We start from the raw sequence: 25,171 nt of genomic DNA, 5'->3' as shown, positions 1-25,171 counted from the left end.
GGAGAGGGGGAGAGGAGAGGAGAGGAGAGGGGAGAGGAGAGGAGAAGGGAGAGGAGGGGGAGGAGGAGGTAGGGGCACAAAAGCATAGAGAGGCAGAAAGGGTAACAAGGGACAGAGGAGGGGTGGAGGAGGGGTGGAGATGGGGTGGAGGAGGGGTGGAGGAGGGGTGGAGGAGGGGTGGAGGTGGAGAATGGAGCAGAAAAAGAACAAAAAGATCATGGAGTAAAGGGAGGAAGGAGAGAACGGTGAAGAGAGGGGGTGAAGGAGGACCGACGAATGGCAAAAATGAAAGTGAGATAGATGGAGGGAAAATGCAACATTTTTATAGGGAAGTGCAGGGGTGGGAGGAGGATGGAAAGTTGGGGGGTGGTAGAGACAGGAGGACATCCAGGGTGCAAAGAGGGTTATTACAATCCAGAAACTGTTTACTCAACATCAAATGTTCAGATATGAGTGTTTCTTAATGGTACGTAATGCACTATGAACAGGCAGGGCTGCAAAAACACACAGTCATTATGTATCCGTACGCACATGCAAACACACACGCATAGCCTCACATACACTTTCGGCATTCCAACAGCATCTCAAACCAAATACAGAACTAAGTACATACACACACTTCACGACACATTCGAGGTCGAGGAAATCATAAGAGTGGAGGCTACAATGTGCTTACATAAGCAAAAACAGTATTCATTATTTGAGCACAGACACTGATGGGCCAATGAGACGAGGTGGAGTCACACAAGATGGGAGATCCAAGAATGGACACAGAGAATACCAGCGTACAAGTGAGGCATGTAAAAGAAGGATACATCATGACATTTAATGCCAGGGAATCATCACACCACACTTGTCAATGCAAGCAATTATTGCATTTTCAATATTGCTTAACCGTACCGATTAGCTAGGGAGGGGGGGACACAATCGCAATCCAAAATGCACTGTCATTGCGGTGCGCTGTAGCTAATACTATACTACGGTGATGCAAAATACACACATGGCATGCAGCTGAACCGAAATTCTGTGCTCTGCTAGCTGTACAAATGTTGTTTTTTTCTCAACAGAGTGTTGTACTTCCACGAGCCCTCATCACAATGATCCCAGCACGCCCCCCCACACCACCCCCACCCCGCCCACAACACCCCCACCCCGCCCACCCCCACCCCGCCCACACCACCCCCACCCCGCCCACCCCGCCCACACCACCCTCACCCCGCCCGCCCCAAACTGAGACACACACACAAGTAAAACACACACAAATGATACCAGAGACAGCCAGATGAAGAAGAAGAAAGAAAAAAGTCCACACACACTCCACAGCACAAGCCAAGGCTTATAGGGCTGGCGGGTTGCCATGGGGACCTACTGGGGTGTGTCTGCGGGGTCGGCGAGGGCATGGGTGGGGGGCGTACCTCGTCTGTCTCGGCCGATCGCCGCGTCGACCAAACGAACTCCATGATGGCTACGAACACGGCGATGATCAGGCCGCAGATGAGGACCACGAAGATGCCGCCGATGTTCTCCATGCCCAGACCTGCAGGAGAACACACACACATGCACACACACACAAGCACTCATACACACACACACACAAGCACTCATACACACACACACAAAAACACACAACACGCACACACACACGCACACACACGCACACACGCACACACACGCACACACACACAGGCACGCACGCACACACACACACACACACACACACGTTTATTGTTGAGAGCTGACTTGTCATTGTTCTGTGTCTACATGTACAGAAATCTTGTTTCCATCTTTATGGTCTCACATCCTTGACAGGAGTCTGAATATGACACTAAGATGCCCAGGTAGGTTACCAGATTTCTCTCGCATAGCAACAGAGATAACTCTGATATACCGGAATAAACCTGGAGACTGAATTACTGTACCTAGTTCCTGTACTGCATACTGCCCTTGCACCCCTCACCCTCTTCACCTCTCTGTGTCTCTCTCTCTCACACACACATTTCACCCACCCTTGGCACGGTGGTCCTCCTCTTTGGGGCACTGTCCCCCCTCCCACCACCTCCTCTTCAGGATCTCCAGACGGTTGTTCTCCTGCAGCTGGAGGATGGCCAGGGTGATCTCATCTCTGAAGGGAGAACCTGGGACGAGCACCATAGAGGGGTGAGGCGGAGAGAGGGGTGAGGAGGAGAGAGGGGGTGAGGAGGAGAGAGAGGTGAGCACCATAGAGGGTTGAGGAGGAGAGAGGGGTGAGGAGGGAGAGAGGGGTGAGCACCATAGAGGGTTGAGGAGGAGAGAGGGGTGAGGAGGAGAGAGGGGTGAGCAGGAGAGACGGGTGAGGAGGAGAGAGGGTGAGGAGGAGAGAGGGGTGAGCAGGAGAGAGGGGTGAGGAGGAGAGAGGGGTGAGGAGGAGAGAGGGGTGAGCAGGAGAGAGGGGTGAGGAGGAGAGAGGGGTGAGGAGGAGAGAGGGGTGAGCAGGAGAGAGGGGTGAGGAGGAGAGAGGGGTGAGGAGGAGAGAGGGGTGAGCAGGAGAGAGAGGTGAGGAGGGGTGGAAGAAGAGAGAGGATGACACAGACCCAAGGAGAGGAGAGAGAAAGAGAATTGAGGACAGGAGAGGGAGAGAGAAGTAAGGGAAACGGAGGGGGAAGAGAGACCAGACGAGATCAAGATGGATGAGTATCAGAAGATGAAGGAAAGAAGAAGGGCAGTGGACAGATAGAAAGGAAAGAGGAAAGAAAGCAGAGGCCAGTCACAAGAAGAGGCCGAGAGAGAAACGGAGGGATTAACAGAGATTATTTAGTAGCAACCACTGAATGGTTGGAATATCGTCATTAGGAAACACGGAGGAGGAGATTAAAGAGATGAAGAGAGGGATTAGATCAGGAAGAGAGAGGACCATTGAAAGAGGGAAGAAGGGAGGATGTACATCATAGCAGTGTCTCTTTCAGAAGCCAGAGCCCTTGGTGCCCAGGCCCCCTACTATTTGTGGGCAAAGTTGGGAGTGGGAGTCAGGTGGCTGAGCGGTTAGGGAATCGGGCTATTACTCAGAAGGTTGCCTGTTTGATTCCCGGCTGTGCAAAAAAGGACGTTGTGTCTTTGGGCAAGGCACTTCACCCTACTTGCCTCGGACGGGAATGTCCCTGTACTTACTGTAAGTCGCTCTGGATAAGAGTGTCTGCTAAATGTAAGTTTATCCCTTCATCTCTCCATCCACCCACACACCACTCTCTTACCCAGGGGCATGCCGATGCCGTAGCCCTTGGTGTCCAGCAGGCCTCCGATCTGCGTGAGGTTGCAGTTGAGGTGGCGGTGGTACTCGTTCATGGTGCTCTCCATCAGGAAGGCGTACTTGGAGTTGAGCACGCGGGCGATGCCCTCCTCCGTGCTCTTCACAAACACGCTGGGCTGCTTGGAGTGCATGTAGTTCCACATGCGCTGGTAGGTCTGGTACCGAGAGTTCTGGAGGGGGGGAGGGAGGGAGGGAGAGAGAGAGAGATAGAGAGAGAAAGAGAGAGAGAGAGAGAGAGAGAGAGAGAGAGAGAGAGAGAGAGAGAGAGAGGGAATGGAAGTGTATTGGAGAGAGGAGGGAGGTGAGGGAATGGAGAGGAATGCGGGGGTGAGAAAAGGACGTAGAGAAAGGTGGAAGGGGAAAAGGGATGGAGAGGAGAGAAAGAGAGTGAGGGAGCGAGAGAACGAATGAAAAAGAGATGGCAGGGAGGGGGAAAACGAGAGGAACACAGGGAATAAGCAGAGTTTGACAAAGGGAAAGAAAAAGAGGTAGAAAAGTGAAGCAGAACAGAGAGACAGGAGATAAAAGGAGCAGGCTCCTTGACTGGTGGAGGAACAGATGTGTTTTCTTATAACCCAGATGGTGCTGTAAGTCTTAGCACAGAAGGTGACGGTCTACAACATGGCACATGTGAGTCAAGCAAGCCCTAATTAGTTACATGTATCAGCGTATATATGCTGAAAGCAATCTTGAACCATGCGTGTGAAGGGTATGTGTGAATGTATAATGTATATTCTCGGGAGAGCCGAATAAACACACACACAAGCGCACTTAACATTGTAAACAAACACGGGGCGCACACAACCCTGTGTACAAAGATAAAAACATATGCACATACACTATCACTTTGCATAACCACACTCGCAGACACCTAGAGAGAGCGGGGCGTGCAACACACTGACAAACACAGATGCCGAAGGCTCCTTTATAAGCAAACACGGGCACTCAGCCACTTAACAGCAACACAAACAGCCATCGAAAATACGAGGGAGCTCTTAGACAAAGTGCCCAGTATATGGATAACCTGTCCTGTAGGCTGACTCACACACACACACACTTACACACACACTCACACACACACACACTTACACACACACTCACACACACACACACTCACACACACACACACACTCACACACACACTCACACACACACTCACACACTCACACACACACACACTCATGCCCCCTGAACAGACACACACACACACACGTGTAACCAGCCTGTGGCGGTGGATCGTACCATGAAGAAGGTCATGGTGCTCCCCCCGTGGATGGTGCCGTACTCGATGTTGGTCTGGTCCGCCAGGTCGTCGGGTGACTCGATGGGGACCTCCATCCTCTGGACTGTGAGGAAGGCAGCCAGGTTGGCCGTGTAAGAGGAGATGATGATCAGGGTGAACGCCCACCTGAAGGAGGGGTGGAGGAGAGGGTGGAGGAGGGGTGGAGGAGGGGGTGGGGCAGTGGTGGGGGAGTGGTGGAGGAGAGGTGGAGGAGGGGTGGTGGAGAGGGTGGAGGAGGGGTGGAGGAGGGGTGGTGGAGAGGGTGGAGGAGGGGTGGAGGAGGGGTGGTGGAGAGGATGGAGGAGGGGTGGAGGAGGGGTGGGGAGTGGTGGGGGAGTGGTGGAGGAGAGGTAGAGGAGGGGTGGTGGAGAGGGTGGAGGAGGGGTGGGGGAGGGGTGGGGGAGGGGTGGGGGAGGGGTGGTGGAGAGGGTGGAGGAGGGGTGGAGGAGGGGTGGTGGAGAGGGTGGAGGAGGGGTGGGGGAGGGGTGGGTCAAGAGGGAAGAGAGATGACGCCTGATTATTTCAGAGCAAAAGGGGCAGGTGAATGTAAGGTGCTGGAGAAAGACACACACACACACACCACACATCTACCCCCTCACGCCTCAAGCAGACGCATATACACACCTACCCTCCACCCCCCCCCCCCCCCACACACACCCTTACTCACCAGACCCCGCAGACACAGCGGGGTGGAGAGGGCTCTGGGGCATGATCTCAGAGCCCTGCTGCATGAAGCCTCCTATGGGGAACCACAAGCTGTTCCCCAGGGTGTACTGGTTCTCCAGCATGTCCCTGCGCTCCCGCAGACACGGTGGGGGTTGTACCACTCGTACGGACTCAACCTGGGAGGGGGTGGCACACAGAATCTCTATAGACAACGAGAACCGAGACCGTCAGCACACACGTACGGTCTCTCCACGCTGACTTCTTCAGTTCCTGTTCAGCCTCGAGGTGTCCTAGTTCCTACGCGAGTGTTTCAGCTGACGTGCAAAGCGAAATGTCGACGCTTGTCTTGTGTGTGCGGTTCTCATTGTTTGGATTGCTGCTGCTGAACTGAACCAAGGCTTATCCCGTGATGCTGGGAGGGTTGGTGCAGACTACTCTAAACTTGATGTAGCTCAGTCTACTCCAAGGACAAAGAGCCATTTGATTGAAGAACTGGATCGATAGAGTAAACTACACCTCAGTGTATTCACAGTTCTTCGACAACTCAGCGGTCTCTAGGCAATTCATTTCATCAAACCATTTGAGTAAACGTATCAGGGGGGGGGGGGGGGGGGGGGGTTTTACTGTGTACTGATTTTTGTCAGAACAGCACAGAAGGCGTGAATCGCTGTCTGCCTGTCTGTCTGCCTGTCTGTCTGCCTGTCTGTCTGTCTGCCTGTCTGTCTGTCTGTCTGTCTGCCTGTCTGTCTGCCTGTCTGCCTGTCTGTCTGGCTGTCTGTGTCTCAGTCATCTTGAGACGCAGGCATTGCTTGAAGTTGAACATTGGCTGGTGTATTGCTTAGGACCCAAGAACATGCAGTCCCATAAGTGAAGTTATTTGGATGAGTAGTTCGCAAGCCATGAATATAAATATCCTGTATATACATGTTCGCTCTCGTGTTGAGATGCCCTGAGCGATGGATCTGGTGGGCTGCCAACAGGAACTACACATTTGCCACCAATGGGTATTGCACTGGTTTATATGAATTTACAGTTTTTCTCAATTGTTTACACACAAATACTGGTACTTGAGACGCAATGACCACAACATGTAACTCATGCACCAACCCCATGAACCAATTGTGCTAAACTAAGCACAATTCCTGCTTTACACTCAAATTGCAAAACACTACACACAATTCTCTGCATTTGGCACAATTTTCATGAAGAAAATCTTTTGTCTTCACAAAGAACACACTGCCATTCAAATACGCACACTGACTCATCGCATGGACAAACACCTGTCACACAGTTTTACAATTAGCAATCAGAGATTTAGAATAAAAGGGCAACAGGTGACCTTTTCTGTTTTTGCAATGGATGCCAACATTGGAAACAGAGGCAGAGGAGTGAGAGTAAGAGGAGGAGGACAGGGAGGACGAGGATGAGGAAGGCCAAGGACCATAATCTCTGATGAGATCCGAGCCGCTTTGGTTGACCATGTAGTCAACCATGGTCTAACAATGAGGGAGGCTGGGCAAAGAGTACAGCCTAATTTGAGCAGGTACACTGTAGCATCCATCATCGGGACTTTCCGAAATGAGAATAGGTAAGAAATCTACTCTCATTACAAAATTGCAGTAGGCCTACAGCATATCAATACAGTACTCAATGAGTACAGTAGTAAAGTATTGCCTGTGGACTGTTCTGTAGGACTGTAAAAATAAAGTATGTTTCAAGTATGGAAAATGTATTCCTACTTTGTATTCCTACACAGTATTTACAGTATTTTACTATATGTTTGGCAGAACTGAAAGATTACCAACACAAGGTGGTCGGGAACGTCTTCTGTCTCCTGAACAGGAAACTGAAATCATGAACATTGTCCTAGAAAATAACGCCATAATATTACGGCAAATACAAAGAAAAATAATAATAATGTAACTGTATACACTATACAGTAAATTATTCTGTTATTTTGTATGTAAACCACTGTATGTTCAACTTTGTGTTGGTTGGGATGTACACTGTGTACATATATGTAAAATATATTTGTTACCGTGTATTTCTGTGTTCTGAGTATGAAAACAATATTCTCAAATATTTTACAACACACTTATGTATGTACTGTCTGTAGTAAATGTAACACTGAACTAAAAAAGGCCTAACTCACTTTGATGAATGAAGAAGAAGTGTTTTCCATTCATCATAGTGTTTTACATTGAGCACATCAGTGTTCAAATGGTTCTTATAAATGTCTATTCATATGATGGTTTGTGTTTGTCATTTGAAAACAAAATACCATTTTGTGATTAAATAACATTGTTTTGAATGTTAAGTTTAATTTTGCAGGAGAAGTGAGGGGTTTTGCCCATTGTGTGTGTGTTTTTTTTGATTTGTGTGTAGAGTTCTGAGAGTATGAGGTATGCATTCAGAAAATGTGTGTAACCAATCGAGAAAAACTGTAAAGGTGTAAGGAAACATGACATGCTAATGCTAATGTTAGCGAGATTTAGCGACCATGCTTGGCACACCTTGCGGCCAGGAAGAGCACACAGCTAACTGCCAGGTAGGCCAGCAACATGAAAAGCCACACTGCTGGAGAGAAGGGGTCCAGGAAGGAGAAGTAGCCTGGTTTCCTCCCCTGGAGAGAGAAAGAGAGTGGGAGACACAGGAGAGAACAGTAGAGAGGGAGAGGGGATAGGGGAAGAGGGAGAGAGATTGAGAGACACAGGAGAGAACAGTAGAGAGGGAGAGAGGAAGAGGGAGAGAGAGAGAGACACAGGAGAGAACAGTAGAGAGAGAGAGGGGTAGGGGAAGAGGGAGAGAGAGACACAGGAGAGAACAGTAGAGAGGGAGAGGGGAAGAGGGAGAGGGAGAGAGAGAGAGAGAGAGAGAGAGAGAGAGAGAGAGAGAGAGAGAGAGAGAGAGGGGGGGGGGGGGATGGAACAGAGACAGAAGCAGAAATAGAGAAAGAAGAGAGAGGCAGTTACAAAATTGCAGTCCAGCTTCTCCTCTGTCAACCACACGAGGGCAGCGTGGGTAGTCTGGTTACAGATCACATGCAGATCCTGCTACACCCCACAGTGTGAGTACTGCCACCAATTGTTTTAAAGCAACCCTGTTGCTCTAAACATTTTAACAAACAAAACAGACTTTCAGCAATATTATACCATATCAATGTCCGGAATCCCATTTATAATATCCATGTGGCATTGTAATGGTAACTGACTACAGCGCAAACGGCACCAGCAGCTGAATGGAGCAGTTAGCAGACGTACCAGGTGGACTCGGTAGAGGATACTGATGCCCAAGCTCATGAAAGGCTTGGAGAAGTCTATGACCTTCTCTCTCTCTGAGGTGATGGTGAAGCCAGCCACCGCCAGGTCGGCTTTCTGAGGGTGAGGAGACATGGAGGAAGAGGACAAGTTGGCGTACGAGCAAATGAGAAGACAGAAGAAGGAAACCAGACATCTTAAAGATGTGGGAAATACAGGAAAAAGAAAGTCTAAATTCTCAGTTTCTTTTAAGGAACAGCAGGATATTCAAAGGGTCTGAGAGAGAGAGAGAGAGAGAGAGAGAGAGAGAGACGGCGAGTTAGAGTAAGAGACCAGACAGGGAGACTGTGATACTGGCTGTTGGGTGTTTCACCAATGAAAGGACCATTTCCCTCTCCCACCCTCCTGACATTTTCATTACAAGCTAATTGATTAGCATGGGATGCTAATTAGCTGGGGAGTGAGGGGGCGGGTGAGCTGGGGGGGCGTTGGGTTGTGAGGGGTGGTGGGGGCGGAGGGGAGCAGGGGGACCACCTCGGTACGCTGGCAGCCAGGCTTGGGACCACACATGGGACCGGCGCAATCTAATTGAAGTATGGGGTACGGTAATTAACCCACAGTGAGTCTCTCGTTATCACGGTAACAAGACTGCTGCACGCTGCGACCGAAATGAGAGTGAGGGTCCTCTGTGGTCCTCTGTCTGTGTGTCTCTGTGTGTGTGTGTGTCTGTGTGTCTCTGTGTGTGTGTGTGTGTGTGTCTCTGTGTGTGTGTGTGTGTCTCTCTGTGTGTGTGTGTCTCTCTGTGTGTGTGGGTGTGTCTCTGTGTGTCTCTGTGTGTCTCTGTGTGTGTGTGTCTCTGTGTGTGTGTCTCTGTGTGTGTGTCTCTGTGTGTGTGTCTCTGTGTGTGTGTGTGTCTCTGTGTGTGTGTCTCTGTGTGTGTGTGTCTCTGTGTGTGTGGTGCGTGTGCCGTGTGTGTTCTCACCCTGTTGATGAGCTCTCCCACCATACCGGTCCAAGACCCGTTGGGTTCGGGCGCTCCGTACAGCCCGTCGTCCACCAGCTTGATCCTGAAGGAGAACTTGAGGGTGTCTGCCAGCTCCCTCAGCATGTCCACACAGAAGCCCTCATACCGCTCGTTACCATGGTAGTCCTGGTAGTTAGCTTTACGCATCACATATGGGTTCTCCTGTAGTATGAACACACACACATAGATACACACCCACACACACAAAGATACATAAACACAGACATGAACACACACAAAAACAATCATGTCATTGCAGCTCTTTAAACATGAGTGAAGGAAAAGTTCAAATGTTGTCGTTGGGGACTGAGTCGGGTACTGTGGGGTTAGAAGAGTTTGACCTCACCAGGATGGTGGTGACAATGAGCGTCTTGTTGGCAAGCGTCTCTGACACATTGATGTCCAGGCTGGTGGAGTTCATAGCTAGAGTGTTGTTGGAGTACCAGATCCCAATCTGAGAGATAAAGAGATAGTGAGGAGTGCAGAGAGAGAGAGACAGAGAGAGAGAGAGAGAGAGAGAGAGAGAGAGAGACAGAGAGAGAGGGCACCATAGAGAGAACAAAGGTTAGATGGCAAGTGAGATGGAGAAAGAGAGAGAGAAAATGAGCGAAACAGAGACAGAAAGAGAGAGAGAAAGAAACAAGGATAAGCGGTGCGCTGAAAGACAGGTTGTACCAGACAGAGAGCAGCTAAAGGCCTGGGAGGACACTTAAGATAATTCTGTCAATAGGTCACATGGGACGTGAAGGCTCGACAAACAGAGCCAGCGGTTTTCCCACACCACTTTCCTTCCTTTAGTGACATTCACGGAAAGTACCCTCTTCGGAAAAATGCTCCTTCCTGAACCAAAGGTACTGAACGATTTGACTGCGAGAAGGGTAAAAGCTTCTGTATGCGTTTAGAAGATGCCTTCATTCAAAGCGGCGTACAGGTTCCAGCCTGTTTCTTTCTCCTCTTCCCCCCCCCCCCCCCCCCCCCCCCAAAAAAAAGATCATAACATCAGGCAGGAAAATATACAGTACGTTTATCTTGCCGATCCTGTCTAGCTAGTACGTTTGAAAGTGTTCCTTTGGCAGTATCTTCCAGAACATCTCTTTGTGACAAGACTATTGTCTTTTGTTACCGTGCAGCACTTATCATCAGCACAGTCCATAACCTCATCAAAGGCATCATTGTGAGGATCATTAGACGTGTGATTAAATCAGCACTGGGAAGTGACCGGGTCCTCATCTAGACTAGTTCTGAGATCAAGAAGAGAGAGGAGTGAATTATCTTGGTTTTATCAAGGCTGACCCCCCCCCTCCGCCTTCCGGGATCAATATATCAAGGATGAAACATGTCTGTGGATTACCCATGACCCTTCGTATCTTGCAGAAGTAAATTACTCATGAACACCGTCATGGGAACTACCTTTGGCTAACTAAATGCATTATGGTTGATGGCAAGAGTAGCATAATGTGGTCTCTAAGTAGATTTATGTGTGCATAGTTATTTGTCATTATGCAGAATGCCACTGTACTTAAGAGATTTGCGAAAATAACTTGGTTACATGACTGTTCGCATAATCACTAATAACGTTTTAAGCAGCGACAATTAGCCATCATTAACTTACTGTAAAGCTAATTTAAGTTCCTGTTGCTATAGGTAACCAGATCACTGCAAATTGTTCTGTGCTTGCCAACATTTAAAATCTTAATTCTAAAAATAGAATATTTGTTATTGTTTAAAAAAGTATTTACTAGTTTCTATCTTTTAATTTGTGGTATATTCTTAAGCCTACTTATTTATAGACTGGAACCAACTTATTTTAAGATATTTTGTTGAGTAAAATAATCTTGCTGCATGGACAGATAATTTCACAAGTATTAAGTCATTTTCCTTTCAAATTTAGTGTTAATTTCTTGTATTTTAGCAGACCTTTTTTTGCAGTGCACTGGTTTCAAATCAGAACCTTCCCATTGTCACGGTGTCGTTGTCTCAAGCTTGATGTGCCCCCTCATCCTACAGTAGAGCATAGGCCCTAACCTCTTTGTGTCCTCCACGCTGTTTCTCCAGGATCCTCAAGGTGTAGTTGGTCCTCTGGCCCTTGCTGTTGAACTCCACCCTGCCCGTCAACCCGTCATACTCCACCTGACAAACACACGGAAAGAGGAGGGAATGTAAAGAGATGGAGGAAAGGGGAGAAGTAGGGGAGAGATAAATCGGGGAGGGAGAGAAGGGGTGGAACAAAGAAAGAAAGAAATATTTTTTTAAAGGCACAGGGACAATAAACAGAGAAGAGGGAGACACACAAACGCCAGTAAGAAAAATCTACGATCACAAAGAGAGCCAGAGACACAGACGAAACGTCGTACGCACCCCAAACTGAGGCCTCCGTTTGCCGTCGGGGATGAGGAGCGGATGAGAGTGAGGATGAACGGGCTGACGGGGGGAGGAGGGGGGTGAAAGACACCATGTGGTTGGATAACAAAGACAGATGCCAGACCTGTGTGAGAGAGACAATGAAGGATGGAGCTCCAGCAGACTGGATGACAGGTTGTCGATGAGAGGAACTGACGAGAAAAGACGTGAAATGATAAAGGGATGTAAAAAAAAAAACTGAGACCACTGAACCACTGAGAGCTGTATGTGTAACATACAGGAGAGGTGCATCCGGAATGACATGGAATGGCTGCACATGGACATGAACTTCTGACCCACTAACAATCCCAGTTGACACGACGTATTTACGTGTGGTTTTGTATCTGCATGCAGGGTGTGTTTGTGGGTGCGAGCACCTCTGCGTGCCTGTGTGTGTGTGTGTGTGTGTGTGTGTGTGAGTGACTGTGCGTGTGTGTATGTGTTTGTGAGTGTGTGTGTGTTTACTGACCATGCGCAGGTAGTTCATGAGACTGGTCCCGTGCTGCCAGATCTGTGGAGAGGTACAACTCAGAGGCTTCACCCCGATCTCCTGGCTGCGGTTCAGCTCCCGCACCGCGCCCACCACCACGTGCACCGCGTCAAACATCAGCGCCGACGACAGCTGGGGACAGCAGGGACGGCAGGGGGGGCGGAGGAGAGATGAGAGGGAGGGAATTAAAGAACATGTCATAGGGAGTCAGATGGCTGAGTGGTGAGGGAGTCGGGCTAGTAATCTGAAGGTTGCCAGTTCGATTCCCAGCCGTGCCAAATGACGTTGTGTCCTTGGGCAAGGCACTTCACCCTACTTGCTTCGGGGGGAATGTCCCTGTACTTAGTGTAAGTCGCTCTGGATAAGAGCGTCTGCTAAATGACTAATTGTAAATAACTGGACTATCCTTCCGTGTGTATGTGTGTGTGTGTGTGTGTGTGTGTGTGTGTGTGTACAGTGTTGATGTGTCTGTCTGTAGTTACATTGGTAGTGTGTGTGTGTACAGTATTGATGTGTCGGTGAGTAGGTGTGTGTCTGTGTGTGTAGTATTAATGTTTCTGTGTGTGTAGTTATGGTGTGTGTGTGTGTGTGGGCGTGTGTGTGTGGACCTACAGCAGGTCCAGGGTAGGGGCTGACGTCACAACCCTCCCTCCAGGAGAGGTTGAGACTCCTGATGAACTCCAGGTAGAAAGGGTGGGTGGTGTTGAACATGGAGAAGCCTAGGATGTTGGAATGCTCGTCCACAATGTCATCTAGTCTGAGCAGAGGGAAGTCCTGGGGAGGGAGGGGGTGGGGGGGTGAGAGGCAGAGAGGGAGGGTAAGTGATAGAGCTTGGCTAGAGAGAGAAACGGAGAGAGTAAAAGGCTGATAAGAGAAGAGAAAGGCTAATGAGGATTACTAGCTTTTTCGCAGAGAGAGAAAAGTACAGACAGAGTGAATGTGAGAGAGAGAGAGAGAGAGAGAGAGAGAGAGAGAGAGAGAGAGAGAGAGAGAGAGAGCGGGAGTGAGAAAGCAAGAGAGAGTTAGAGATGTAGAGAAAGGTGGGTGAAACTCACTAGCAGAAGACAGTAAGTAAAGGAAGAAACAGAGAGAAAGAGAGAGAGATTCTGTGTGCCAACACCGATTTTCATGCTGTGGAACTCTTCAGAGAGGAGGGATGAAACAAACAAGAAAACATACAGGCATGAAAAGAGAGGAAAAGGAGAGGAGGGGGTTAAAGGAAACGAGACACCACGGGGCAGTCTCCGCGCTAGCCTCCATCTCTCCCTGGTCCTTTCTTTTCTTTTTTTTTTCTCCCATCACTCTTTCATGCCCTTCTTGTGTCCCTGGCACGTTGCAGTTACGTTTCTGCGTGCTGATGTCGATGGTTTCTCCCCCCCCACCTGCCTTTCCCCTCACGCAGAAAAGGGACAAAGGGAGGGAGTGGGCAAGCGGAAGGACACAGATGGATGGAGGGATGAGGGATGGAGGGATGAGGGATGGAGGGGAGGCAGAGAGGCATTGGTATGCACTTACCATGGTGGTGAGGATGTACTTATAAAACGCTGATGTCATCCCCAGCTCTGACGCCTGGAGGGGACAGAGATAGAACGAAGGAGAGTGTGGGGGGGGGGGGGCAGGAAAGAGAGAGAGAAAAGGAGAGAGAGAATTGCAAACCCGAGAGGGAGAGAGAGAGAGTATGGCCAACGTGAAAGAGAGACAGAGAGAGACAGAGAGAGAGAAAGACAGAGACAGAGAGAGAGAGAGAGATTTATTTATACCGATTATTTGGCAACATTAATAATATACCAACTTGAATAATAATAACATGGATACAAGTTGTACACCTGTGTGGTGTAGCTACACGTATGTATATGTTAAACTGCTGTGTGTGTCTCTGTATGTGAGTGTGTGAAATATAAGTATATATAAGGCCATGATCTACATTGATTAATATTTCTGTAATTCTACCGTTGCTTTGGCAATATGAACAATTGTTGTTTTCATGCCAATAAAGCCCTTTGAACAGAACAGAGAGAGAGAGAGAGAGAGACAGAGAGAGAGAGAGAGAGAGAGACAGCACATTTGTTATTCGCAGGCGTGGATGCTTCCAAGTCAGGCAGCGTTTGTGTTCGCCGCTCGGGGGCCAGACAGCCGTCCCGATCGTCTTCCAGCGTGTCGAGATCCTCCGTCCCTCACCTCTGACTCACGTACCAGACTGACTAGCTGGAGTCGCCGCAGGACACGGGATAAGCAGCAACACCTTCTCTAATGAGCTGACATTTCTAGACTCAGAAAATGGCTTGTTAGACCTCTTAAGAAGTCGTTTATGCCTATTCACTGAACCAAGTTCGCTTGAAAGATCCCTTTGTTACGACGTTCGTAGATGCAAGTTAATTAACCTGCTCAGTTCCGAGACTTTGCATGAATTATGTGTTTCGTTATGTGAAATGAGAGCCTGACATTGAGGGTTAACACACGTTTTATCTGTTAGGGGAGCTAGTGAAGAGGGGGGCTGGAGTGGGGTTGGGGGGGGCAGGAGGGGGCTGGAGGGGCTGGGGGTGGGCTGGAGGGGGCTGGAGGGGGGCTGGAGGGGGCTGGGGGGGGCTGGAGGGGGCTGGGGGGGGGCTGGAGGGGGCTGGAGGGGGCTGGAGGGGGGCTGGAGGGGGGCTGGAGGGGGCTGGGGGGGGCTGGAGGGGGGCTGGAGGGGGGCTGGAGGGGGCTGGAGGGGGGCTGGAGGGGGCTGGAGGGGGCTGGGGGGGGCTGGAGGGGGCTGGAGGGGGGCTGGAGGGGGCTGGGGGGGGCTGGAGGGGGGCTGGAGGGGGGCTGGGGGGGTAGGTTGTGGCCACTGACCTTCTTAAGGATGAGGTAAGACACGGAGGCGTTGGCGTCGATGATGATGGTTGCCACTTTGTCGTCGCGGATCTCCTTCAGCAGGGGGGTGGGGTCTAGGCTGTCGTCCAGCATCCTGATCGACAACGTCTCCCTGGAGATCAGGAAGCGCCGCACTAGCTCCTCCAATCGCAGCAGGCCTGGGGGGCGGAGTCCGGTTACAGATGAGGGCAAAATTGAAGGCGTACCACGGCGACAGTTCTATCATTAGAAGTCAGAGGTCGCATTTCCTCCCTTGTGGAAATGACAGGTTTATGGCAACAAAAACTAATGAAAGAGATATTAACACACTGGCCATAGTCTGTTTCTTCTGAACAGCAATGGCTCATTCATGCCATTCTAATATAAGGGTGGGAAAACTCCACTGGCAGTGTAAATAAAACGAGAGCCTGGTGTCTAGGGGGACATAGAAGGAGAGGAGAGGAGGGGAGGGGGGGAGTGGGAGGGAGGATGAGAGGGAGCACACACTGAAGGCTCCAGGAGAACGGGGCTGTAAGCAGTGTGGTAATCACTGAACCAGGGCAAAACTTTAATTAGTTTGAGGGAGGAGGAGGAAGAGAAAAAAAATCTATGCTCGCCACAGTTCTCTCTCTCTCTCTCTCTCTCTCTCTCTCTCTCTCGCTCTCTCTCTCTCTCTCCCTCTCTCTCCCTCTCTCTCTCGTTCACGCCTGCTCTCTCACTCACATATGCTCTCTCTCTCTCTCTCTCTCTCTCACCTTCCTTACTAGCAAACAAACACACACAAAAGCAACACAAACACACACACAATCTCCATCATATCTTTCTCTCGCATGCCTCCCCTTTCATCTCTCTCTCCCTCTCGTTCTCTGCTCTGGTTACCTCTCTCCATCCTTCTCCATCTCTCCGCTGGCGCTCTGCCTCTCCCTCATCTCCCCGCCTCTCCTGGATCCCACTACGTTCCTCATTTCCATACTCCATCGCTCTATCACCATCTCTCTTCCTCTTCTCCTCCACCAGCCCTTCCCTCTCTTCCTCTCTCTAAGCTCATCCATCTCATGAAAACTGCATAAAGGTACAAGGCTCAGAGTATTGTGACCAATACATGATGAGGAAAACCTCTCAATGACCCCAAATTGCTGGAATGTAGACACAGACGTGCAAACATACACACAAAAACACACACGCGCACAAACACACATGCAGAGGAACACACACAAACACACACGGAGCGAGATGAAAACAAGCAGAGCACACAGCACACAGCACACAACGTAAAGGCTACTGTGCTCTCTCTGTGACGTTCTCACAAAGCCAATCAACATGTTCCTCTCGCATAATCAGTGCAGCATGGGCAGTGTCACAGCTATGTGAGATTTCAAACGTCTTTAAAATACACACATACAAAAACACACACTCACACAAACATACACTTCTACTGAAACAGTTTCACTGAAGTAAAAACAAATCAACTGGTTTTTGATCTACTGTAAACGTGTTGACGCGCGTGTACACATCCTATGCGCGTATGCACGACATGCACACTGAAACTGAGGAGTCAGGTGGCTGAGCGGTGAGGGAGTCGGGCTAGTAATCCGAAGGTCGCCAGTTCGATTCCCGGTCATGCCAACTGACGTTGTGTCCTTGGGCAAGGCACTTCACCCTACTTGCCTCGGGGGAATGTCCCTGTACTTGCTGTAAGTCGCTCTGGATAAGAGCGTCTGCTAAATGACTAAATGTAAATGTAAATGTAAATGAAACAGTCGCCATACGAATCACGCCTGTTGAGTGGCAGTTAGCAGCTTTCCTGCAACCATGGCAACCGGTTCCACGACGATAGATAGCACAGCCAACTGGGTCAGAGTCTCTATGTGTAAGATAACCTTGGTGGAGATCAAACCTCAACCAAATACGTACCCAGGCTTGTGTTAGAAAGACCTCTGCCTCCGTATTCACGCCTGTTGCTCCACAACCGGTTAAGGAAAGATGTGTGTCTCACAGGTGAAACATACAGAACGTCACGCTGGATGCTGTTCGAAAATGCATAGAGGCTATGAAAACCTTCTCTAGCTACTGTAGTCTAAGTGTTACTCGTTTTCCGCTCGGCAACACTACATGCCCACATGTTTTTATAAGTAGCATATGTCTGTGTCTGTATAGTTGTGTGTAGCATTGTTTTTTTTTTACTTTCCTTTTGTCACTCCCCTCCCTCTAACTGGAGAGGAAAGGGAAGGAAGCTGACCAACCTGTTGAAGTGCTGGCGGATGGAAATAATCTTTTTTATTTACGCCTCGATGGGCATGATTTTTCAAAATGGCTAGCACATAGCTAGCTTTTTACGAATGATCCTGGAGTCCCAGAGATCACTGGTATCATCGGTGAAGAGGAAATGCTGAAATCTCTCATGCACACCAAGGAAAGGAAAAGTCCAGATCCTGATTGCGTTAAGGTGCAGGCCACTCAAAGGCCACTCTACTTCTTCAGAGAGGTCCTGCACTAGCCTATGATGTCATAATTGTGTTACTTCTGTAGCTTGGAAAGGTCAAGGGTGATTTTGGCCTAACTGCTCATCGAGGTTCCAAACGTGTTACAGTAAAGACTCTATTGTAGTACCAGTGGCCAAGGTTAGGACTCCCATTTCACTACATGACTATCATCCTCTAGACATTACACCTCTGACTATGAAGGCGTTTGACAGCAAGGAGATCCTTGCTGTAACCAAAGATCACACAAACTCCAACCTTAACAGTTTGCTTGCAGAGCTGATAGGGGGTGAAGATACCACCAGTGAACCAGTGAACCAACACTTGGTTCTGTGTTTGTGTGTATGTTGTTCATATTGGTTATTTTGTTTTGAGCTTGTACTTAAATTAATCCTAGCATTAGTAGTTAGCAGTTAAATTAATCCTAGCATTAGTAGTTAGCAGTAAATAACAATAATAATACATACGTATAATTTATATCAGATATATATATAGCGTTTTTAGCATCAATTAATATGTGTTTAGTTCCTGTACTCTGTATAATGCTTTGTAACACTAGGCTATGAATAGCTGCCACTCCATGTACTGCAGGCTACTTGTGTTAGATATTATTTGGTCAGGTGGTTTAGTTAGTATTTATTCTGTTTTCCTGTCTCTGGCACAGTACTTTGTCCCCATGTTCCGCTGTGGAGCTATTGTTCTAACAAATGTCACATTACATTGCTAAAGTATTCCCCTTGTCGCTGTGCTGGGATGCCCACACCCCTTTCCCACCACTAAACACGGGTACATTTGTTATCCCCCTCCCTCACCCCTAGAGAGACGGTCAACTGTAAGGGTCAGAACACATGCCCCTAGGGAGCAACTCTATGTTTGCCATCCTAGAGAGGAGAGACATGACTTCATTTCCCCATGGGAGCTTGAAGAAGGTCTGCATCTGAAAGGGAGGGCAGGTGGATGGGGGTCATCGTTGAGAGGATGAGGAAGATCTAAACTGGCGTGTGACTTTGGTTCTGAACTTTGCCTGTCTGGTGAACTTTAAAAGTGGATTTGGAGGATGAATGAGTCACAGCAGGACACAGTCATATCCGCAGAGAGTGTGAAGAGTCCGTGGAGCTGTGAACTCCACATCAAAAGTTAACACACCTACGCGCATGCAATACGCAAACATGCATCCGCACAGAGGAACGTTGACAAACATGCCGTGTCAGACACACAAACAAACATATTCACCCACTCACACACCAACTGTACCTAATTTACATTTAGTCATTTAGCAGACGCTCTTATCCAGAGCGACTTACAGTAAGTACAGGGACATTCCCCCCCGAGGCAATAGGGTGAAGTGCCTTGCCCAAGGACACAACATCATTTTTGCACGGCCAGGAATCGAACTGGCAACCTTCAGATTACTAGCCCAATTCCCTAACCACTCAGCCACCTGACTCTCTAATTACACTTACACTCCGCCTTGGCGCAGACCAGGCTGGTTGAAGGATAGCTGAAGGAGCGCAAGATGGCTCCTATGGCCAGGCTCAGGTCCTCGTTGCTAGGGTACAGAGTGACTGAGGCAAAGCGCAGGTATGGCAACCGCGGAGTCTCCTCTGGGCCGATCTTCACATGAGGGATCTGAGAAGAGAGGAGAGGGGAGGGGAGGGAGAGCAAATGGAAAGCAGTATATTTTAAAAGGGGGTCAGAGAGAGACACAAAGAGAAAGAGAACGAAAGAGTATAAAAAGAGAGAAAGATAGTATAAAACGAGAGGGGGGGGGGGGGAGCAAGAGAAAAATAGATTAAATAGGGAGAAACCAAATATATGGAGCGACAGTAGAAATTGAGTTTGAGAGCACGAGAAGAGGATTGTGGAAGGAAGTCAAGATGAAGAGAGCCGAGAGATGAAGACAGTGAGAGGGGAGAGGATGAAAGGCCAAGGGAAGAAAAGAAAACAGATGGAAGGAGTGGATGATGGTTAATTACATGAGAAGATATTCAATTCAGACGGGAGGGTGAATCTCTAGACTCTAGAAGCCTGGGAAAGTGGGTAAAAGAAAGAGAGTGTTTGTGTTCATTTTGGGGTGTGCGTGCCTGTGTGTGCGCTCACTAACCTCCTTCTCCCCACATATATGACTGACAGTAGAGCCAGAGGCGGGGCTGGAGGCTGGCCCTATCACTGACACGACACCTTTGGGTAGAATCTGGCACACTGTCGAGAAATATTCCAGATTTCATCGACCAGCTTTCACCAAAGCTATTTGTGCATGTGAGAAATGTTGATACCTGGTTATATAGCAAACATGTTGTCGTAAACACTATTAAACTGGTAAGAAAGTCCAACACATCCATTTGTTAACGATTTCAACACTGCCCACATAACACACATCTGCTTTTCCTACGTTCGCATCGTGTTTTTCCATGACGTCAAGTTCATGGTTTATCAACCATTTCTAACGTGCTGTTTTAAAACAATATTAATCTGCTAAACCTGTTTTCAATTATTATGTTCACAAGAAAGAGAAAACCATTCACACATTTTAAAAGGGAGCGATTGTCTACGACTTGGCATGTACATGCAAAAATCCATTTACTTATTTAAACGTGTATTTAATTATTCATTAAACATCACAAAACCCGATCCGGTCCACATATTTTTCCGGTTTGCAACTAGAGGTGAGAGGTTGGAGGATCCTGGCAAATAGAGAATTGTTTATAGTTTATTTGTTTGTTTATTGTTTGCCATCTTGGCTGTGAAATGACAGTATTACTGTACATCCACCTCCTATGGTGAAAAAAAAAACATGTATGTTATTCAATCATTTATTGTAATTTCCAATGTGTAAAGGTTAAAATGTTGGAATTACAGGTCATTTTCTTGATAGGTTTATAAATTACCTATCAAATCATACTCAATGTGTATTGGCAGATGGTTGTAATTCTCTAGAGTTGTGTAGTCCCTAGAGTTGTGCTCAGGAGTTGATAAGGTTCGATATTGGGCCCACTGTTCATTTTCCATATCAATAACATCGAGGATTGCATGTAATGTAATGTAACTTCATGGCGGTTTTAGATTTTAGTGATGTAATTTATGCAGGTCTCTTCCATTACTCTGAGAACGCTTGATTCTGTGTATCATGCAGCCCTCAGGTTTGTCACGAAGCAGAAATATCTAACACACCATTGTGATCTCAAAAGCAACATTGGCTGGTCACTTTTTGTGTAAAAATGTGCATCTCGTCTTTTTCAAGTGTGTGTCATTGTTAAACTGTTTGTCTGAAACATTGTTCCCCCTGCTGCAGTTTACAGGTCTCTCTCGGAAAATAGATTTGATCTCATCCCGTTAAATATGGGGTGTCCTGTCCTTGGTAACCGATGCAAAAACTGTCAGAATCAGAATCAGAATGGGATTTATTCGCCATGAAAGTTTGCACAGACAAGGAATTTGCTTTGGCAGGAAGGTGCATACAATAAACATATAGGGACCTAAAATCTAAATATGTGGACTATCTATACTAAGGGTACATAAACTAGCAGTACTAAGTGGAATTAGAATTAAATAAAATATACAATAAAATAAAATATAAGTTGCTGTCATGGCCACTGTTACAGAAAAAGATAACCTTCTTCATTCACACCACCTTCTCAGCCGTGGTTATCTCAATGTTAACGGAAAAGTCAATGAAGACACGAGGAGGACATGGTCTGTCTCATGTTAATTGATTGGTTTTCTGTGTTTTTATTCAATAATGCTGCTAGGGAGACACGTCACCCTGCCTATGAGAGTTACAGGGAAAGAAGAGCCTTGACTTGCAAGACCTTCCCTTGGTGTGTGTGTGTGTAATCGGGGTGTGGAGGTGGGCGTGTGTGTGAGTGGTGTGTGTGTGGTGTGTGTGTGTATTGCATTTCAGACAGCTGTAGCTGCGAGATGATGAGTGCTCTGATCCAAAAGTCCAAACATCCTTCTGGCAAACTAGCCTGTCAGAGTCTCCTGCCCATTGGTCAAGGACAACACACACACAGATTTCATCTCCTGATATAGAGCGTGCTGTTGCCAAGAGCGTGGTGTGTGACCTCCTGCAACCAAAGCAGTAAGTATATGTGTCCTTAGTGATGTTGTGGGTGTAGCAAGGAGTGATATATGATACAGTAATTATGCTGCAATTCTACCACATTTGTAATTAGCGTACAGCATGGCAGATACTGCTGACGACCCGGCACACTCTCTGCTCAGTCTGCTGTCATGCTGTGTACAGTGTACTAGTCTCTACTGGTCTGTACTAGTCTGTACTGGTCTGTACTAGTCTGTACTGGTCTGTACTGGTCTATTCTGGTCTGTACTGGTCTGTACTGATCTGTACTGGTCTATACTAGTCTGTACTGGTCTATAATGGTCTGTACTGGTGTGTACTGGTCTATACTGGTCCGTACTGGTCTAATACTCACTGGTGTCGGTGGTCTCGTACTGGGAGTCTCTCTGGAGCTCGTAGATGTCGACCTCCACCCGAGAGCGTGACGGCCCCTCCATCACACTGTTGATGTTCTCCCGGGCCAGGGCCAGCGCCAGGCGCTCGCCGCGACCACACACGGACTGGTCATCCAAGATGGCCGCTGGACCAGGCGAGGGGGAGAGACGAGATGTCAGCAGCAACTCACACACACACACAGAGAGACGTGTGCGAGCACCAGCCCGTAAACAGGTGCACACACAGTTCAAACACTCCCACTCAGTGGGGGGGGAGATAGTCTTGAGGGAGGGGAATGGAGAGGAGGGCAGAGGGACTGAGATGAGGTTTTTACCCTTCAGGGGAGTGGTGGGGCTGGAGGGGGGCAGTGAGGGGGTGTAGAAGCCAGGTGTGTGTGTGTGGGGGGGGGGGGGGGGGTGCGTAGGTGGACACAGACACTAACCCATCCGGACGGTGGAGAGCAGGGGAGCCTGGCTGTAGGAGCGTGGCGCCATGGAAACTAGCAGGAGGGAGGAGAAGTGTATCGACAGCAGCAGTGCTGGCAGAGCCTGCATCTTCTACTGCTCCTCATGGAGAACGATCTGCCGGCTGCCTGTACCGCCACCTGCACAGACAGCAGCACGTCAGTTTTAAACACACCGAACAACGTGAGCTTAGATTGAGACTTCCACATCTAATGCCAGAGCGTAATTCTTTAGCATTAATTTGAGTGCAAAATAGATTTTTGAGCTTTATTTCATTTACATTACATTTAGTCATTTAGCAGACGCTCTTATCCAGAGCGACTTACAGTAAGTACAGGGACATTCCCCCCCGAAGCAAGTAGGGTGAAGTGCCTTGCCCAAGGACACAAGTTGGCATGACCGGGAATCGAACTGGCAACCTTCGGATTACTAGCCCGATTCCCTCACCGCTCAGCCATCTGACTTTATCTAATATACACATTACGTTGGACTCACATTGTTATATTTGCCGAACATGACAATCAAAAATGCTACCTAAATGATTCGGGGCTTGTGAGAAAACATCTACCAGAGTAGATGGTCTTAGTCTTGCATGCATGTTGGGCTCTGAACGAATTTCACACTGTACAGTAGTACAATTCAAGCAGTTGCTGTGCTATTGTGTAGCTAACAAGCGTGCGCGATTGTTCTTGATTGATTGTTCGTTTTAGCTTCAGTTGTAACCTGCTGTACACCAACCCTAACCCTTTCTAAGTCACAGTATGGTGGTATGCATTCATATTGTGAGTTATTCAATCTGGAATAATTTTGCTTGAATAACACTGTCAGGCTCATTTACTCTCATTGTGAGGGCTATGGTCTCATTTTAGATCTTATTTTCTATTTTCTATTGTATAGTAGGCCTATTCTTTTTTTATTATTTAGACGGTTGTACTTTCTCTACTTTTATATTTTAGATTTGTATGTTTGTCGTTTGCACCTTCCTGCCACAGAAAATTCCTTGTTTGTGTGAACTTATAAGTTATAACTTACTTATAAGAACTAATAAGTGAATAAAGGCCATTCTGATTCTGATTCTGAAACAAAACCTGTTCATCGGTTTATCCAGCATCAGTTTTATATAAATAAAGATGTTTACCTACATACTTTGTCCAATGCCATGTAAGGTTTGTGAGTGACAAGTCTACCGTCGAGATACAGTCCCAGGTTTCAGGGACAATGCGTATGCTAACAGAAATAGCTGCTGGAAGTTACGTCTCTAAAGGCTAAGATCCCGATGTATAACTGTGACAGCGCTCTTGCTAATACAGACAGCCTCGCCAAGACTGACAGTTTGACAGGGAGGGTGAGGAGGGGAGAGGCGGAGCGGGAGATGGAGAGAGCACAGTCAGAGACAGACAAGAAGATGAGGGGTGAGCTATGAGAGGAGGAGAGGAGACAATCACCACTATGAGCCGACAAGGAGCCTGACAGCTCAGGGAGGCGGGGTCACGACCTTTCGACCTCTGAACTCGCTGGAGGTGGAGAGGGGAGTGGGTGTATGGAGGTGGTGGGATGAGTCACCTTTGACCTTGTCTAGACGACAGAAGCTAGACTGGATTTCATCCAGCCCTAGGGAAGCAAGGAAGAATTTCCACAACAAAATATGTGTTGTGGATATTTAACATTTATCTTTCTTCCTCATTACCTACCTCTATCCCTCTCCATACAGTATAATTCCTTCTGCTTTGCCTCCCTTTCTTTTTTACACCCTTCTTCTCTTCCTTTCCTCCCTTCCTTTCATGCTTCCTTGTTCCTGTCTACCTTTCTTTAAACCTCCTCAACCACCAGACATAACCATCCCTGCATCTCACCACAGAATATGTGCTGTGCTATTTCACTTTCAGTATACATGTTTGTTCATCACGGTCCCTTCCTGCAGTAGATTCTTCCCTCTTCCTCCTCTCACCTCTATGAACTCTACATTGTCTTCCTTCTCATCCTCCTTTCATGTATGCGTCAACGCGTGGGCATAGACGTGCGCAGGATGCGTGTGTGTACGTGTGTGTGTGTGTACGTGTGTGTGTGTGTGTGTGTGTGTACGTGTGTGTGTGTGATGCATGTGCCACCGTGCTCGGCCAGACCACAGTGTTCCTGTCATTAACCTCAGTGTAGATTACAGGAGCACAGCAGCGGACGTTATGCAACAGATTATTATTCAGCTCAGAGAATGAGCTCAGCGCTCCTCGCTGGTTCCTGCAGCTCTCGCTCGGCTGCTCAGCTACTGTGCTGTTAGCTTGACCGGCCGCTGCCTTTTGTATCAATATATTCGCATTCGTGTGTGTGCGTGGCTTCCAGTGAGCTTTCAATGAACACACAAGCGTTTGTGTCTTTGTGAGGTGTGCATTTGAGATTTCTATAGCATACACATCGGTGTGTGTATGTGTGTGTGTGTGTGGGTACATAGGTCAGTGTGTACCTGTGTGTGCATGTGTGCGTCTTTGCGGTTGGTCTTTGAGCTTTCGATAACATACACACCAACTAGTGTGTGTGTGTGT

General features: G+C 48.1%; 1 protein-coding gene across 1 annotated transcript in view; it reads right to left on the bottom strand.

The window, feature by feature from the left end:
• Positions 1 to 22,724, bottom strand: part of grik5 (glutamate receptor, ionotropic, kainate 5) — a 24,645-nt gene extending 1,921 nt beyond the window's left edge. Inside the window, 21 exon segments of the mRNA XM_067237359.1 lie at positions 1,370 to 1,411; positions 1,413 to 1,537; positions 2,007 to 2,135; positions 3,228 to 3,453; positions 4,526 to 4,691; positions 5,233 to 5,261; positions 5,264 to 5,376; positions 5,379 to 5,407; positions 7,745 to 7,854; positions 8,492 to 8,605; positions 9,471 to 9,674; positions 9,859 to 9,966; positions 11,538 to 11,642; positions 12,382 to 12,534; positions 13,015 to 13,176; positions 13,918 to 13,971; positions 15,235 to 15,413; positions 19,178 to 19,343; positions 19,819 to 19,916; positions 22,151 to 22,315; positions 22,613 to 22,724. Coding sequence (XP_067093460.1) covers positions 1,370 to 1,411; positions 1,413 to 1,537; positions 2,007 to 2,135; positions 3,228 to 3,453; positions 4,526 to 4,691; positions 5,233 to 5,261; positions 5,264 to 5,376; positions 5,379 to 5,407; positions 7,745 to 7,854; positions 8,492 to 8,605; positions 9,471 to 9,674; positions 9,859 to 9,966; positions 11,538 to 11,642; positions 12,382 to 12,534; positions 13,015 to 13,176; positions 13,918 to 13,971; positions 15,235 to 15,413; positions 19,178 to 19,343; positions 19,819 to 19,916; positions 22,151 to 22,315; positions 22,613 to 22,724 — 2,589 coding nt within the window.
• Between the last annotated feature and the right edge of the window lie 2,447 nt (positions 22,725 to 25,171).

This window comes from Osmerus mordax, chromosome 6, assembly GCF_038355195.1.
Source record: "Osmerus mordax isolate fOsmMor3 chromosome 6, fOsmMor3.pri, whole genome shotgun sequence".
Taxonomy (NCBI): domain Eukaryota; kingdom Metazoa; phylum Chordata; class Actinopteri; order Osmeriformes; family Osmeridae; genus Osmerus; species Osmerus mordax.
This window is presented reverse-complemented; position numbering and strand designations above follow the sequence as displayed.